We start from the raw sequence: 18286 nt of genomic DNA on the forward strand, positions 1-18286 counted from the left end.
CCCCTCAGATGCCTGCCCACGGTAGATCCCTCCACGTCTTGTCGTGGAATGTCAATGGTTTGTTAGATCGTATTAAATGTACAGCAGTCCTTCGGGGAGCCCAACGCCAAACGCCTGATGCCCTCCTCCTTCAGGAGACACACCTCCTGGGAACCCACTGTTCCTTTCTCACCCGATACGGGTTTGACAGGGTCTGGCATTCTGGTTTCACGCGGGGCTCCCCGGGGGGACCATACTGACTCGAATAGGTCTCCCATTCACCCCAGTACATTTGACGGCCGACACACAAGGTTGTTATGTGGCTTTGACCGGTAGGCTTAAAGGACAGGTTCTCATCCTACTATCCGCATACATCCCTCCAGCCACACTACACTTCAGCATCTCACAGAAGTAATCTCCGCTCTCTGCTCTCCCTCCGGTTCAGACAATAATTGAGGGTGACTTCAATGCGGTAATACAGCCGTCCCTTGACACGACAGGTGACCCCACCTCATCATGCCTCGCCACTGCCAATCGGTTCTCGGACTGGTCATCTGCCCTTGGCTTGTGCGATGCCTGGAGGATCTGGAACCCCCAACGGGAACAATATACCCATACTTCCGCGGCCCATCATACCCACTCCCGCATTGACTTGATCTGACTGCCGGCCACCGACTGCCAACTGGTTTCTGGTGTCTCTATTCTCCCCCGTGGAATCTCGAACCACTCCCCTATTTCCCTCCGAATGGGACATGCCACCGGTGGGGTGCGCATGGTCTGGCGGTTAATCTCATGGTTCCTACATGATGCGGAGATCAAAGACACGCTCACAGTGGAACTGAAGCATTACTTTCTGGCCAACAAAGGTTTGGTCCCTTCTTTGGGCACACTGTGGTAGGCCGATAAGGCCACCTTACGTGGTGTGGCAAGAGGTCTGGTTCACACGAAACAGATGACACAGACTGCCCGTCTGACCCAGCATGAGGCTCAGGCTGCGCAGCTGGAGTTGAATCCTGGAGACACGGACGATGTTCATCCCGCTAGACAGCTCGCGATGATACAGAAGGAGATTCACCAGGTCTCCCTGGACTCGGCCAAGACACTGTGGCGCTCCTCTGTGGCCCGTGTTTATGGGTGGGGCGACAAAAACGGAAAGCTGCTCCACAATCTGGTCTCCTATCCCAAGGCCAACCGAATTATCCCTGAAGTCTGTGACACTGCTGGTACCCACCACTGTACCTTGCAAGCTATCGGCCAGGCTTTCGCTGGATACCACGCCCAGCTCTACTCTGCTCGGTCCTCTGAGGCCTTTATGGTTGAACTAATAGAGCAGGCGGGGGTTCAGCTCCCCCGCATTGCCCAGGCCGACTCGGCGGACCTTGACCTTCCATTTACTTCTGAGGAGATACATGGAGATATCGCTCTACTGCATTCCGGAAAGACACCAGGGCCGGACGGCTTCCCTTAGGAATATTACGCGACAAACCGTGACTTATTGGTCCCCCACTTGGTTGACCTCTTCCAGCATGTGGTCGAGACGGGCTCCTTCCCCTCGGAGACTGATGTGGCCACTATCGTGGTCATTCCAAAGACCCAGCCACCCTCTCTCTCCTGTGCGGACTACCGCCCGATCTCCCTCATCAATACTGAAATGATAACCTTTGCCACTGTCTTGGCTCAACGTCTTCGTTCCCTACTGCACGAATTGATCCACCCGGACCAATGCGGCTTTATGCCTGCCCGTGGCACCCGGCATTGCCTACGACGCCTCCATCTCGCCCTCGCCCACCACCACCTACTCACCCCGTATCTGGTCCAGCTCCTCATAGATTTTGAAAAGGCCTTTGATATGGCTGACTGGAACTATTTGGAGGACGTTCTCATCATGATGGGATTCGGCCCTCTTTTTAAGCGTTTTATCCCGAGTCCTGTACTCCAACCCCAAAGCACGAGTCCTGACCAATGGTGCCTTCTCAGAAGCGCTTTCCATCCGGAGAGGCACCCGTCAGGGGTGCCCTCTCTCACTGCTCTTATTCGCGCTGGCGATGGAACCCCTGGCCTGTCTTGTATGCGATGATCCTCAAATTCGAGGATGGTCTTGGGATCCCCACCAAGTTGATTAAATTGCCCTATACGCGGACGATGTCCTCCTTTTCCTAGCCGACCCGGAGAACTCAGGCCTGCGCTGTCTGGAGGTGCTCCATGCCTTTACGAATGCCTCCGGCTTACGGCTCAATCCGGCGAAGTCCACTCTGGTTCCCCTCCATCCATCGAGGGCTTGCTTCGATTGGCAGTCAACCATCCCCCTACGAAGACAATCGTTCAAATACTTGGGGATCTGGGTGACCTTGCTCCCGGAGCTGGAATGGGCTCTCAACCTCACACCACTGGTCACGAAAGCTAATGCCGACCTCAAACGTTGGCAATCTCTCCCACTTAACCCCCTCGGAAGAGGAGCACTTTTTAAAATGATGATTCTTCCCCGTTTCTATACATTCTCCAAAACATCACTTTTCATCTCCTGGGTGGTTGGTTCCGCGAGTTTGATGGAATACTCACTAGGTTTTTGTGGGGGGGCGGGAAGCCACGTATGGCTTTGGCTCGCTGCCGGATACCTCCCTTTGACGGAGGCATGGGTGTGACCAATCTTCACCTTTATTACTTGGCTACCAGACTCATTATCGTCCATGACTGGTTCGCTGGTGGCTGGTCCGACCCGGCTTACCGGACCGAGCTCAGAACTATGGACTTTCCACAACTCCAAGCCTACTTGTATGGTGCCCCCATACCGCACAACATCCCACCTATCACTAGAGCAGTCCTAACGGCCTGGCGTTTTGCTCTGCGCTACACGAGATGGGATAAGAAGCTTACTCAACATAGACCACTGTGGTATGGCACTTGGTTACGTGAGACATCAACCCTTTAGGGCTTTCGGCAGTGGGATCGGATCGGGATTTCACTCCTTGGGGACATTTGGGTAGTGGACCACATCAGAGCCTTCTCCGACCTGCAGCAATGCCACTCCCTACACACCACCCAATTTTACAAGGATTTGCAGCTCCGACATGCCCTCACTAAACACATCCCACCAGCCACCTCACTCCCTGAATTCAGTCCGCTAGAGGCCCAGGTCATGATGGGGAACTTGGGTAGAGGGGGGTGTCGCGGATCTACCGCTCCCTTGTGAACAATGGCCCTGCGACCCTAGACTCGCTGCACACCCGCTGGGAGGGATGGCTGGGTCCTCTAGACGAAGCAGATTGGCGAGACGCTCACATGGGTCCCAAAACTCTGACGACCTCCTCCAAACTGCGTCTCATCCAACTCTATTATCTTCACACGGCATACCTTACCCCCGCGTGTCTGTATAGGGCAAGACTGCGCTCCTCCCCGGACTGTACACGGTGCAGCCACGCCCCAGCTGACTTTTACCATATGGTCTGGCAGTGCCCTGTTCTTGATTCATTCTTGGCGGGTATGGAATCAGAACTCACGCAGACTTTGGAATGGCTGGTCCCCCATGACCCTTTACATCTTCTCCTGGGAGTATTCTATGGTCTGGCGGCTCTAGAGCCGACAAATGCTTCCTGGGCACTGCGGTTGCGGTGGCCAAACAAGATATTGCAGCGGCCTGGTCTCAGGCCAAACCCCCTACTATACGTAAGTGGCGACGAGGGGTAGACTGGTGCACGGCCCAAGAAGAACCCCTCTATGAGGCCTGGCGATGTCCTGAAAAATTTGAAATTTTTTGGGGCAAATGACTAAACTTGTTGTTGTGACTGCTGTGCATGTTTCTCTTCTGTCTTGCTACATTGCCCCTTTCCGTGTGATGGCCTGTTCGAAGGCCTTGTACTCAGGCCTAGTATCCTGTTGTCTACTGGTGATGGATTTAGATGCATTGTGCACGCTTGTGCTGTCTTTATCTGTTTTGTTTTTCCAAAATGCTAATAAATTTGATTATCAAAAAAAAAATGACTACCACCCATTGACAAAGCCAATCATACTGACAGGCTTTAGGTGTATGTCAGTTGTTGTTTTATTCATCTGGATACAATGACATCTCAGAGAGAAACCGAAATACCTGTCAGCTGGCACACTATGGGAAACACAAAAATGTATTTCACGTGCTCTTTTATATAGAAGCTCCACTTTTTTCATCCCACTTAATGACCTGTCTGCACACATTTCTAGATGACTAGTTGCAGCCAGCAGCTGTGGGTGCTTCTCGAAGTCTGGAAAGAGCATATTTTTCCAAAGTTAATGCTGATTGCAGTGCAAGACATTTGCCAAGCATAAATTTGAAAGGGCTAAAGTTGTCATGCTGTACAACTTACACATTACAGTAACTGTTGAACATATTAATGCAGGAAGATATGGGGCAGTTTTTAATGTGTTTAATATTTCAGGACAATAAGTTAATACTGCTTTATAAGCCTTGCTTTATCGCTACATTCATTTGCTTTAAAATTCACCATTTGCCAATCTTTTTATCATTTCATTCTTGGGAGAGGGACTCACCCTGGACCCCAGGTTTGTCCATTGAACTTCTTCACATCGCTCACTACATAAAAGTCATGCCCAACGTTTACGCTTCACCTCTTTCAAATTTCACCAGCCGCCACTGCTCAAATCACTGTATTATCACCCTCACTAACATACTAACGACTGTACCGGATCTGCTGCCAAGTACATTACCGCTGCCCAGCATCACACAACCCCCCGAATCACGACATTACGACCTATACCAGTAAATCACTTCCATACCAAGCACCGCTTTTCCACCACACAGCACGAGTCTCTGATTTCAATACCATCTTCAGTACCACACTGTCATCCAGTGCAGTGCTCTACAACCACATTACCATATGGCCACCCTTACAATTCCACTACCCCTCTACAAGATCACATTGCTTCCAATACCATAATAACATCTTAAAGAACAAACCCTACCCATCCTCAATACTGCCAGTCTTTAGCACTGCAGTTCCAGCCCAACACTGCACTAACACCACACCCTGAAATTAAATCTGTACTGCTCTACTACCACCTTACTGAAACCAAACATCTAACCCACAGATGACCTACTACCCACAGTACCAGACTACAAAAACACACCAATGCACTTCTACCTCTATGTCACAAATCAACTTCTAGCAGTGAGCTACCCACCTCACTCGCAAAACTCTTTCGTACGCTACACTTTGCTAGCATCTTTTTTTATTTACGGAGTTTTATATAGCGCGAATTTGACCCGGTATCGGGTATCAGAGCGCTTTACATAGCACCAGTTGCGTTACATGAGGACACATTTATTTTTTGTTAGACACGGGGATTTGCCCAGAATTACAGGATGTTCAGCGTCATTGCCGAGCCTCAAACCTGGTTCCCCAGATTCGAAGTCAACCGCCCTAGCCATTAGGCCAACTCCTCTCCCCAAATCTTCATTAGCAATGGTCACTCCGCCTTCATAAAGCTATAGGTAAAGCACATGTTTATGCTTGTCACACAAATGCCCTTTAATTCTTGCACCTTTGCTGTTATAAATTTGTTTTAAAAAAAATCCCAATAAATATTCATGCAAATATTTGGTTGTATTTTGTTACAAATGTGTAACTTACCTTTGTTACCCCAGTATGTGTGTATAAACCTCTCTCTCTCTCTTGCTCTCTTCTCTCTTTCCCTCCCTCTCTCTTTCTCTCTCTCTCTCTCTCTCTCGCTCTCTTCTCTCTCTCCCTCTCTCTCTCTCTTTCTCTTTCTCTCTCTCGCTCTAATGAGCCTTATAATTTAATAGTTCATTTTTCATAGCACTACATTTTGACTTCAACTACAACACACTTGTGATGAAATTTTATTTATTTACGAATTTATGTGATTAACAGAGATTACATCGATATTGCAGATAACATATATTTTTTGCTTTAATGCATATTTTCCAGGTTGTACAATATTGGATATATTTTTATTTTCACATCTCGCTTTTTCTTCAAAGCAGAAAATGTGCATCACACTAGTAGCAGGTCGTAATATCACACTGTCATTTCAATAAATCTTTAAGAGCGTCTTTATTTTCTGTTAGAAACTGGTCAAAGTTTTTCACTTTTGGGTACAGTTTGTGAGTTAATTTAATATCGCGATCTGGTTTCATCTGATAAAATCGATACATATTGGCAAATTCTTGTGCATAGGGGAATCCCAATTTTGAATATTCTTCTGTGGAGATCTGAAAAACAATTAACAGAAAATGTATACTTTATAATGAATTGTTAGTTTAAAGACAATTTGTCACTTTACGAAGAATAAAGGATCATATCTAGGGTGACCAACGTCATTTTGGTGTGATGTCCGTTGTCCGGAATCATTCCTTTTACGGACACCTTTTGTCCGTAATTTTGGACATTAATTAATTCCCAGCGAGAAGCCCCAAGAGATTAAAAGTTCTCAGGGACTAGCTCGCACTTCTCTGTTCAACTCCAGAGGCTGCAGCAGCCCCTCCCTGAGCTCTCACAGACTGTGGACAGGCCCGTTGTCATTCTGACTGGGGCCGATTATCCCCTTTCGAATGACAATATGCCCGCCGTCTGCCTTTAGCATATCATGTGCCAGTGAAATCGAAGTTAGTGATTACAGAGGAGCTTTCCCCAAATAAAGTACTGTGGGGAACTTGCCCCCTTGTGTAATTTGTCAATGTTGCACACGGAGTGAACAGGGCAGGAGCAGTGACGGGACAGAAGAGGCGACAGGAAAGGAGAGGTGATGGGGCAGGAGAGGTGACCAGGCAGGTCAGGAGAAGTGACGGGGCAGGAGTAGTGACAGGGCAGGAGATATGACGGGTGAGGAGCAGTGACGGGACAGGAGAGGCGACAGAAAAGGAGAGGTGACGGGGCAGGAGAAGTGAACGGATAGGAGCAGTGAACGGATAGGAGCAGTGAACGGGCAGGAGAAGTGATGGGACAGGAGAAGTGATGAGGCAGGAGCGGTGATCGGGCATGAGCAGGAGTGCTGACTGGACAGGAGCAGTGAACGGGCAGGAGCAGTGAACGGGCAGGAGTGGTGATAGGGCAGGAGCGGTGATGGGGCAGGAGTGGTGATGGGGCAGGAAAAGTGGCGGGGCAGGAGCAGTGACGGGGCAGGAGAGGCAACAGGAAAGGAGAGGTGACAGAGCAGGAGAGGTGACAGAGCAGGAGAGGTGACCGGGCAGGAGTGGTGATCGGGCAGGAGAAGTGATGGGCAGGAGTGATGACCAGGCAGGAGAAGTGAAGGGCAGGAGTGGTGACCGGGCAGAAGAAGTGACGGGCAGGAGAAGTGACGGGGGAGGAGAAGTGAGAGGCCAGGAGAGGTGATGGGGCAGGAGACGTGATGATGCAGGAGAAGTGACGGGGCAGGAGCGGTGATTAGGCATGAGCAGGAGCGATAACCAGGCAGGAGCGGTAAACAGGCAGGAGAAGTGAACAGGGCAGGAGAAGTGAACGGAGCAGGAGCAGTGAACGGGGCAGGAGAAGTGACGGGGCAGGAGAAGTGACGGGGCAGGAGAAGTGACGGGGCAGGAGAAGTGACGGGGCAGGAGAAGTGACGGGGCAGGAGAAGTGACGGGGCAGGAGAAGTGACGGGGCAGGAGAAGTGACGGAACAGGAGAAGTGACGGGGCAGGAGAAGGGACAGGGCAGGAGAGGCAACAGGGAAGGAGAGGAGACAGGGAAGGAAAGGCGACCGGGCAAGAGAGGTGACCAGGCAGGAGAAGTGATGGGCAGGAGAAGTGACTGGCAGGTGAAGTGACTGGCAGGAGTGGGTACGGGGCAGGAGAGGTGACGGGGCAGGAGAGGTGACAGGCAGGAGAATTGACAGGCGGGTAAAGTGACGGGCAGGAGTGGTGACGGGGCAGGAGAGGTGACGGGGCAGGAGAGGTGACGGGGCAGAAGCAGTGATTAGGCATGAGCAGGAGCAGTGACCGGGCAGGAGCGGTGAATGGGCAGGAGCAGTGAATGGACAGGAGCAGTGAATGGACAGGAGCGGTGAATGGACAGGAGCGGTGAACGGACAGGAGCGGTGAATGGACAGGAGCGGTGAACGGACAGGAGCGGTGAACGGACAGGAGAAGTGAGGGAGCAGGAGAAGTGAGGGGGCAGGAGAAGTGAGAGGGCAGGGTAAGCGACGAGGCAGGAGCGGTGATCGAGCATGAGCAGGAGTACTGACTGGACAGGAGCAGTGAAAGTGCAGGAGCAGTGAAAGGGCAGGAGCAGCGAACGGGCAGGAGCAGTGAAAGGGCAGGAGCAGCGAACGGGCAGGAGCGGTGACGGGGCAGGAGAAGTGATGGGGCAGGAGAAGCAACGGGGCAGGAGAAGTGACGGGGCAGGAACAGGGATTAGGCATGAGCAGGAGTGGCGAATGGGTAGGAGCAGTGAACGGGCAGGGGCAGATAACGGGCAGGAGCAGTGAACGGACAGGAGCAGTGAATGGGCAGGAGCAGTGACAGGGCAGGGGAAATTACAGGGAATGAGCGGTGACAGGGTAGGAGAAGTGACCGGGCAGGAGAAAGTGACAGGGCAGGAGAAGTGACTTGTACTTATGTTCCTTGCCTATTTATTTATATACTATTGCATGACATCCACTGATGTGTCTGCAAAGCATACCTGTTTCCTCGAATTTTTGTCCTGATTTTTGACACCTAGTCCTGAATTTTGACACTCATCATCCTGAATTTGCGCCCATGCTAGTTGGCCATTCTAATGAATCATATCTGCGCTTTTCAGCTGTTAGATTGTTTTTAACACAACAGGGTGGTTTTACACGCTTATCCTGATCTTATACTTGAGTTGGTGTTGAATTTTATTTAGGCCGTTATTGCGCCGGTTTTTCTAGGACTCCCCCAGAAAGGGAACACTGAAGTCGGACCTGGTGCAGCCAGCGGTAAAAGTCCATTCAAAAAGTGTGGGCGCTGAGATTTGGGGGTGTGGTCAGTGAGTGTGGGGGCGGGGTCAGAAACGAAGGCTAAAAAGAACAAAATATTCTGAAACGATGTAGTTGCCTTTCACCTACAGGTAACTGCAAATAAAATATAATGTACACACTCTAAATGAAAAATAAATGTAAATCAAACTCATCTGTGGGAAATGCATTCTTCTGGTCGGAAATCTCAGCTTTTTCATGCCATCACTTCAGACGTGTGTGTGTAATCGGAAGGGCACGGATTTGAATCCTGATTGGTGGCTTCCGATAGTGACGTGTTCTTACAGCACTTGAGGTCCCTGCCTGGGACACGAATGCCGCTGGCCGCGTCCCACTCAGGGGGACATTAGCAGGTCAGCCTTCTAGTGGCCGCCCGTCGGAGCCTCCCCTCCCCCCCCCCCCGGTTCCACCTATCTCAGGATGCCGCGCCTTGGGAGGGGAGGCCCCCTATCATTGGCCCTGCCGGGGGAGGCGGGCCACTGGGCGGGCGGGGCCAGCCCTATTTATGCCTCCCGCCCCTGCAGTTCGCCCTCTGCTTCCTGTTCGCTCCATCCCGCGCGAGATCCCACCCTTTCCGCTTACCCTGCGCGGCGTAGGCAGCGCACTACTGGAATGTTATAATGTTTTTTCTTGCGTTGCAGGCGGAGTTACAGGGCGATCTGGAGGCAGAAGGGTACAGTAAGGGTACCTCTGCGACAGTCGGTACAGTAAGGGTACCCCTGTCCGGCACAGTAAGGGTGCCCGAGCCAAGGTCCGGGAGCCGAAGGAGGTTCTGGGAAGACCGCGACGGCGCCCCGTTAGTCCTTCGGGCGGTTGGGGGGTGTTAGAAATGGGATTTCTGGTTGGCTAAGGCTTGCGCCAAAGTCAGGCAGAAACCACCACTCTAGTCAGGGCAAGGAAGTTACACGCCAAAGATAACCCCTGCTCACCCCCTTGGTAGCTTGGCACGAGCAGACAGGCCTATCCCGGAGGCAATGTGTAAAGCGTTTGCGCGCGCACCCAGCAACAACACCCAAGGCCCACCACAAAAGAAACTCCACACAAGGTATTCTATAAAAATAGCCTTTGTATTATAGCAAAACACATTAGATAATAAATATACTCTTTACAGGGTGCCACTGGTACGGGTAGAATTTACAAGGGATATGTACAAGACAGGGCCACCCGGACCACTGTCAGGAATAAGCACTTTTTGGACATAGCACGTTTTGTAGAACTAGTACTTTGCAGGAATTAATACTTGGTAGAAATAATACTTTTAGAACATAGCACATATAATCACTGTATCACCAATTAGAAGTCATAGCGCACAACCAGTAACCACTGGTAACAGGTAATTGCCACCTACGCAACCCTAACCACTTTAGGAGAATCTCACGCAGGGAACCAGTACCACTATGCTAGGTAACACAACCTCCTAGGGATAAAAATACATCTAGAGGGGTACACAAAGCATGGTATAAATCACATTAGGAAGGCATCAAGCATCACAGCAATGCACAGGCGCAAAAGCGCATAAGTAACAATGATCAGGAAAAGTTCCTTCTTTAGGAGATAGTTCCTTAGCAACCAAATTAATTATTCTTCTGAACACAGTTCGTTGGCAACAATGTGACCCCCACGGGAGTCACACGACGTCGAGTCTACGATATTCCCAAGGTTCGGCGTCGACCGCGAGGAGCGCTACGTCGAGCCTGGAGTTACAACAGACCCCATAAACACAGTACCTTTGGAAATGAAGAAACGATGATCCACGGCGTCGAGAGGTCAGCGTCGAGGTCGGCGTCGATCGTGCCTCGGAGTCGGGTCGATCTGCAGCGGCGTCGAGAGATGTCGGGCCGGAGCAGCGCTCACGGCGTCGAGAAAGGCGTAGAGTCGATGCGATCAGCAGCGGCGTCGAGACGGGGTCGCTTGGAGCCGGGGCCGATACCCACTGCTCACTGGCGTCGATACCGGCGTCAAGACGGGGCACTTGGAGCCGGGTCCGATACCCACTGCTCACTGGCGTTGCTGCTGGCGTCGATCGGGCCCGGCGGCCGGCGTCGAAGGCTCAGAACACTGGGGCCGTTACCCACGATGTCGAGCTGGATTCGGCGGCGTCCGGCGACGTCGAGACTGCAGATTTTCCCTTGGGTACTGGAGACAACACTTTCCAGCAACCAGCAATTCAGTAGAGGGTGAAGTCCTTTGGCCCTGTGACTTCAACAGGAGGCTGGCACTCTTCCAGCCCTTGGATTTTCTTAGCAAGATTGAGAGTACACACACAGTTCCTCTCTCCTGGTCCCTAGGCAAAAATAAAGAAGCAGCTTTCAGGTTCCTCCACAGCAAAACAGCACTCTGGCAGAAAGGGGAGGCAAGTCCTTAGATCAGCAGGCTTCTTGTCCTTGGTACAGGTTTCTTTGTCAGAAGGGATCTCAAGAAAAGCAAAAGGTCCTAAAAGTCCTGGAGGTATCAGAGGGGCAAAACAGCCCCCAGCAAAGGCAGAAGGGTCCCAAGAGGTCCTGGGCATAAAGACATGGAGCAGAAAAAAGCTCCCAGCAAAGAAAAGTCCTCCAGGCAAACAGGGGCAGGGCCCAGGGAGGCAAGCCTTCCCCTGAGCCCCAGCAGCAGCACGCCCCTGGTAGATTCAAGTCCAGAACAAGAACACGAACAAGAACATTTTCATGGGGTCACAGCCCCTCTTTTATACACCGAATCCCTTTGTCTCAAGGGTGCAGGGAAGGGGCGAACCAGATCCAACTGGTTCCTGAGCACTTTGTTTTGCTCAGCCCCTCTCCCTATTCAGAGGACAGGCCAGGGTCATCAGTCGCACCACAGGGGGCGGAGCCATCATTGTGTGGGGAAAACCCAGCCCTATTCAGGACCCAGGTGTACTCCTCCCACCCATCTAGCTGCTGATCTCTCCATTCACCACTGGGCGACTCCTCCTGACTGGGGATTCCCTAGCCCATCACATGACCTCACTCAGCCAATCACACGACAGGCACACATTTTACACTGCACACCGAAGTGCCCACTTCTAGAAGTGGCACTTCCATACTAGGTACATACACGCCGCACACATCATCGCGCAGCATTCAATCACACGAGTCCGCACATACCAAACTCGGGCCTGCACACCCCACGCATCAGGAACTACTAGGGACACATACATTCCCCATGCATTCCTATGGGAGGGCAGGCCTATCTCACCACATGCACTCAGAGCGCGCACGCACTTTACCCTGGGACACAGGGAAAGTGCGCAGAAACCAAAAATCACCACACCAAGTCACCAATAAAAAGCAAAAAAAGTTCAGGGGTGAACCTGCCAGAAGGGCCAAGTCCAACAGGGGGCCTGACCAACCGGAGGTGTGCCATAACACGCTCCGCCCCCGTGAAAAGGGGGCGGGAGTATTAGACAGATCACGTGATCCAAAGGAGGATCTGAAAAGTATGTGCCGTGCTGTCGGGCATCGACCCACCGTGCGTGCTGGCTCGTAAGGCGGGCGGAGCAGCGAGGGGCTGCTTGCCCTGGATCGCCCGTAAGATAACCCACTCTATCGTCATACTTATGTTGTATGAAATAAACCTGCATCAGTTCCTCACCCATAACAAATGTGTCAGTGTAATCCTTGGGTGACGTCTGTGCATGCGTGTTGAGTGGAGCGGATGACGGTGCGGTCACTAGCACTGTGAATATGTTGGTTTATAAATGTAATACACACAGTATACGATAGGAGGCAGCACTTTAAAATAAGCTAGAGTGCTGCACATTGTCAGTGTTTAAGTGCTTATCGTGCTCTCAAAAGTTATCTTTTTAGTAATACACAATCCGAATGAACCCCCTGTAAATCTATGTATGAGTTTACAATAAATAGACGCATTCCAACAGTCCTAAAGTACCTCTCAAAAAGAAAAACTCTTTGAAATTAAGAAACCTCAAGTGATTATTCAATCAAGGCCTTTACTAGTGTAAGCAGACTTTAAATGTGCTGATCGAGCATCAGCACAGAGAAATGCACGAGAAATAACTCGGAGTAATGGAATTACTGATTAGTAATGATATCATTAACCGTTCAGGAACAGTAGTGTTTTTTTACAAAAAAGTGTGGAAACTGTTTTTATGTTAATTAAAAAAGCTTAGAAATATCGTTCGTAACAGATCCTGCCCCCTTTGATCTCTGGCCTGGTGATGTTTAATCATATCCATATAGCCAGCCAAGTTTAGGGAAATTCATATTTTCTATAGAAGCACAAAGCTTCCTGAATTCACCCGATGCGGGCTAGTTAAAATGTAGCCCATCCCTGCTGCAGCATAGAGTCTATTCCCGCTACACCCCCCCCCCCCCCCTCCAACCACCCCATCCGGGCCCATTTCTTTTTTTAAAAGAAACGCCCTCAACTATGCAATTTGCGAATCTGATAATATATATTTTTTAAGCACAGAGTTGCAAACCTGCAGGTCTCGCAACTGGTTCAAGACTGCACAGTCCCACTGAAGTCGATAATGAATTTTGAATGTGTTGTCTCACACTCAGACTACAAAGACCTAGACAGTATCAATGAGACAACAAATCCTTAATAATAACATGATTTATTTTCAACAATTTCTATAAACATTAATTCCCTGAGATATGTATGTACCACAAACAGCCTCGCAGTTCATTCGAAAACAAGCTTAAACCATTAAAATAATATATGTACCTGGCTATGGGCTATGCACACTAAACCCTCAGGGAGGAAGTAACCGAAATCTATCCTCTTCCTGTGTCAGATCAGTGACAGTCAACTTGCATTAAAAAAGGCCAAAGTCGTCGTCAAGGCTGCCGCTGAATATATCTAATTATAGCTGCGGTTGGATAGACAGGGTTTTCTTTTCTTTAGTCACTATTTGGTCGGTCTTAAGCCTCCTTGCAATCCCCACTTGCTGTAAATCTGTCTTTAAATTATTTTTTTGGTTACTTTCTACTCTAAAAACACTGTTAGAACTAAAAAATAAAATCACTGAAATGAGACAATTTAACTTTTTAGGTCTCGCCTAGGCAGCGCTTGCGCTGTCTCGTTGAGACATGCAGTATACACTATAGTGTTTATAAGCTCCACCCACTCTCCACCCATCATTGTCATTGGCCGGTGTCCTAGATGGTGCCTTCCTATTGGTTGTAGGCTTGTTAGTCCCTCCTTATGATGGACATTTCTTCATTTGTGTCCTTCCACAGCTATTGGCCCCTTTACTGCACAGACTACTTTCTTCCAATGCCTTCTCACACCCCCATACTATTGCATTGCCAATGCTTGTTTTATTTGTCTCTGCCAATGCTTGTTTTATTTGTCTCTGCCAATGCTTGTTTTGTTTGTCTCTGCCAATGCATGTTTTATGTGTCTCTGCCAATGCTTGTTTTATTTGTCTCTGCCAATGCTTGTTTTGTTTGTCTCTGCCAATGCATGTTTTATGTGTCTCTGCCAATGCTTGTTTTATTTGTCTCTCCCCACAAAGCTTGTTTTCTCTGAGATCTCTGTTTAATTATTTAGGATTAATACAGCCCACGCCGCGGACCTTCTTTTAATGATTTATCATTATACAGCCCAAGCCGAGGATCGAACTCTGCTCTCCAACTCCAACGTCGGCAGCTTTACATGTTACGCCACCGCTCGTCGCTTCAAAACAAGCCCCCTTAAAGGGGTTTATCTTTGTGTCCATTGCGTGCACTATAGTGCCCCTGGGGCAAAAGCAGGGACCTACTAGAGTGCTTCTCTATCAGAATGCACTTTGCGGTCCCCCCGGGGCACAAGCAGGCATCCACTTCAGCATGCCTAAGCAAGCGTTTACAATGCAATAGGTCTCGGACTTACGCGAGTTTAAGCTATTGGCATTGTAAACGGCAATGTCTTTTATTCATGTTTTAAAATCCAAAACAAAAATAAAAGGCATTGTTATTTACAATAACAATAGCTCAAACTCACGTATGAGAAGAATGTCATCAACTTTTCAATACGAGGAGAAGAGGCCTGCACACAAAGGTCTCAATTTAGCGGGGCATTTTGATGCAATTTAGCCGCTGTCCAGCGCTGACTGATTAGGAAACATCTGGGTTCAGCCAGAAATGTTCAGAAATGTAATTTACTAACCACGTTTTTCAATTAATAAGAAGGCACACAATTCCCACATGAATGCCTTCGTGTAAAATATGTTACTGCACAATATAGTAACTGCGCAAAGGTGCTCGGGGCTGTCCGCACAAGAAACGCGTGATTTATTGGCTTTAAATGCCAGCAGTTATAGCCCTTCCGGGTGTCTCCTATTGTTTTCATAGGCGCCTTTCCCCGAGGAGGTCTCTCGCTTCCACAAGGTGGCTTGAAAGTGAAAAGATGTCCATTTATCACCCCTCACGGAAGCACTATACCGGTGACAAAATCATCAAAGCGCTAGAACTGGAGTATAAAAGAGAGCCCGTTTCTTGAATCACCCTAATGCTGTACCCCAAGTCAAATGTTTCCTTTGGGGTCCCAGTCAGTTTATCTCATCAACTCCCCAAAACACAAATGCATTTATGTAAACGCTTCTGGGCACACATTTCACTTTCAGGCTTCCAAGTGCACCCATTTTAAAGGCAGGAAAGTGAACGCATATTTACCAGGAACAGTTGGGACTGCTAAATCCATCTACTCCCTTCTGTTGTCTTGTACTATAGTGTGCGAGCCATGTTTTGATTTACTGGGTTACGTTGTTTTAAACTATGCTCTAATGCACGTGGATAAACTGGTATATAGTATTATAATCATGCCACGCTAAATTGTTATGCTTTGTCATGTTATCTTAAAAACTGTACTGTGTTGTGTTTTGCTGTTATGTTAATTATCCTACAATATGTTCTGCCTCCTTGTACTCTGGTATGCTGTATTATGTTGTTGGGTTCTCCTTTGCTGTATTATCCTGTTTTTCCATGTTACACTACGCTATATTTTTGCTCATGCTTTGGTATGTTATGCGTTGCTGTGTTATGGTGTTTATGCTATGCTACACTACCTGAAAAGTATTTAGCACATGACATAACACTATGCCCACTTAAAAATGTGTATTATACTAAATTCTGTACAATGATCATGCATCAGTTTCTCGAACAGCGCTAGAAATTATCCTATGATAAAGCGATGTTATCTGTAGTCTGATGTTTAATAGAAAACGTGACATGCAACCTGCACCTTTAAAGACATATCTCCTCTTCACAAATCCTAGTCAGTTCTTTCTAGAAAGTCTTTTCTCTGATTGCAAAGGGACAGACAGGACTATACGCATATATCAAGGTTTCCAGACAATCTGGCACCTCTGAATGTAGGGGCTGACATGCGACTTAGACTGCCTCAGCCCAAACTATCTAGCAGAAATACTTCCGATCAGGAAATAAATCTGGATCCCTTTCCCCATTTTTCTGGGGACTATCCCTGCATATCACTAAATAGCGAGCCCCCCCCCCCCCGCCACTAATTACATCGTTGCGATCACGGAGATTATAGGTCCACACTGTCTCGAAACACTTTTAATATACTGGCTGGCTGTCATTGGGTTACACCGCTCTTGTTGAGGTCACATATCATTGGGTGCTTTTGCCACTGAGAGGGCCCCTGTTACGTGGGGTACACCTGCATCAGTCACTTACATCACTGGTAAAGCATCTGTCTTACTGTCACTTACATTTTGGGGGATTTTCAGTCTTGAGCTACTAATTTTACAAGTTAGTTACTGTCTGTCGTCAGTTACAACTTATATAGACCGGATATGACAGTCGCCCTTCTCTTGATTCTTATACCCTGGTTAACCTTGACATTGGGGAAATTGCACCATAGGTTAAACATGTGCATGTAATAATGTCTTGGGTGTATATGCAAAGTGTGATATACCTGTTTTGGGAATTGTTTCTGACTCAGGGTTATCTTGTTCATACTCAAGTGGTGGGATCATTCACATCGAAGTACTCACATGCAGGGTAGTTTATCAGTAATCTGCTATGCACATAGGAGTCCAGTCTTAGGTGCAATTTTGTATTTAGGGGTTTCCTTCACCCTACCCGCACTTGTAAGTTGTCACATGGGTGCATAACGTGGATACAATCATTGCAGATTTAATGGCATAGGGACCTAGACTGCCATGTCTCTATTAATTTTGTGTGACAGAGATTATCATCCGCGCAGTCTCTCTTCTCCTGCCTCTCTCATTTACTCCAGTAAACAGTCAAATAAATTGCATGTTCTTTTAAAAATAATTTTTCTACATTTTAAATAAGGTTTAAGTATGATGCACCTAATAAGTGAGGATGACAATACTCTGAGCAGTGCACTTTTGCGAAGCCTGAATAGATGTTTCAGCACCCAGGCTAATGTGCTGCATAGCTAAATACATATAAGATCCCAAAGGCAAGACCAATTGCATTGCAAATGCTTGTTTCCTTTTAAGATTAGATGTGTGTTTGCATTATTTACTGCAACGGCAGGTCATGTCGTGTGGGTAGGTGGCACTAGACTGTAAGTGCTCATTCATTTCAGAAGATTGGTATTTCTTGATATTAAATTGACATGTTTATAGAATAGCTGCTAGGGATTGAACGAAATAAAGTTTGCAACGAAACACCACCTATAAACCCCCTGGAGTTATATACAAGAATAAATAAGAAAACTCTACACCCTAATTGTGTTCTCCAGTAGAGACTGACTCTCACCTTGGTAGCTTTGATTTTTTTCCCTGTATGTTTGGAGAACTTCTCTGCATACTGCTCCGCTGTCAGGCGCTCAGCACTGAGGCCAATGGCTTTCCCAATGTACCCATCCGGAGACTGGAAGAGGCTGCAGACAACGGGTCCAATGTCTGCCACAGCCATGCCATCCATCGGAACACCCTCCATTGGCAACACTAACAGGGAGGCAAATGAGAAGAAAACAGAGGAGAGCAGAATGAACTTCTGGACATAGCACAAGTTACCAAGTTTTACCAATGCACATCTCACGGTTTCCAAATTCTTAACCACCTCCCTCTGGTCTCTGTAAGGAAATAGAGCATATGTAGGGAGATCAAATGAGATAAAAGTCTGCTTGACAGCTCCCTGGTATGAGTTTCATTATTCGTGTCCTGTTAATTCCTCTGCCCTGAATGTCCCAAATAGGGTGGATTTACTGCTATTCCGAGTTGTAATACCCATGTAAATGTCTCCAGAAAAAAACGAACAAAATTTGCTTGTGAAAAAGGGGTACGCTATATTAGTACCTACATGTTCTGGGGGAGAAAACACGTGTGAATTGGTTTTCCGCTTGGGTTCCAGACTCTGAGGCGCATGACATAACAGGCGCTCAAGATGTTCCATAAGGGGCTCATCCCTTGCAAAGAAGCT

The 18286-nt window shown here is 48.4% G+C and overlaps 1 protein-coding gene across 2 annotated transcripts in view; it reads right to left on the reverse strand.

The window, feature by feature from the left end:
• LOC146857967 (nmrA-like family domain-containing protein 1) overlaps window positions 1–18286 on the reverse strand; it is a 168755-nt gene that overhangs the window by 67049 nt on the left and 83420 nt on the right. The window contains exons 4-5 of one of the 2 annotated variants that reach the window (XM_085648727.1): window positions 17621–17811; window positions 5818–6202 (exon numbers count right to left, since the gene is read on the reverse strand). In XM_085648727.1, the coding sequence (XP_085504853.1) occupies window positions 6017–6202; window positions 17621–17811 (377 nt within the window). In that variant the 3' untranslated portion in view covers window positions 5818–6016. Of the gene's footprint in view, window positions 1–5817; window positions 6203–17620; window positions 17812–18286 lie in introns of those variants that run through there. The other variant, XM_085648728.1, reaches the window with a different exon arrangement.

This window comes from Triturus cristatus, chromosome 3_2 (genome assembly GCF_964204655.1).
Source record: "Triturus cristatus chromosome 3_2, aTriCri1.1, whole genome shotgun sequence".
In the NCBI taxonomy this organism is placed as follows: domain Eukaryota; kingdom Metazoa; phylum Chordata; class Amphibia; order Caudata; family Salamandridae; genus Triturus; species Triturus cristatus.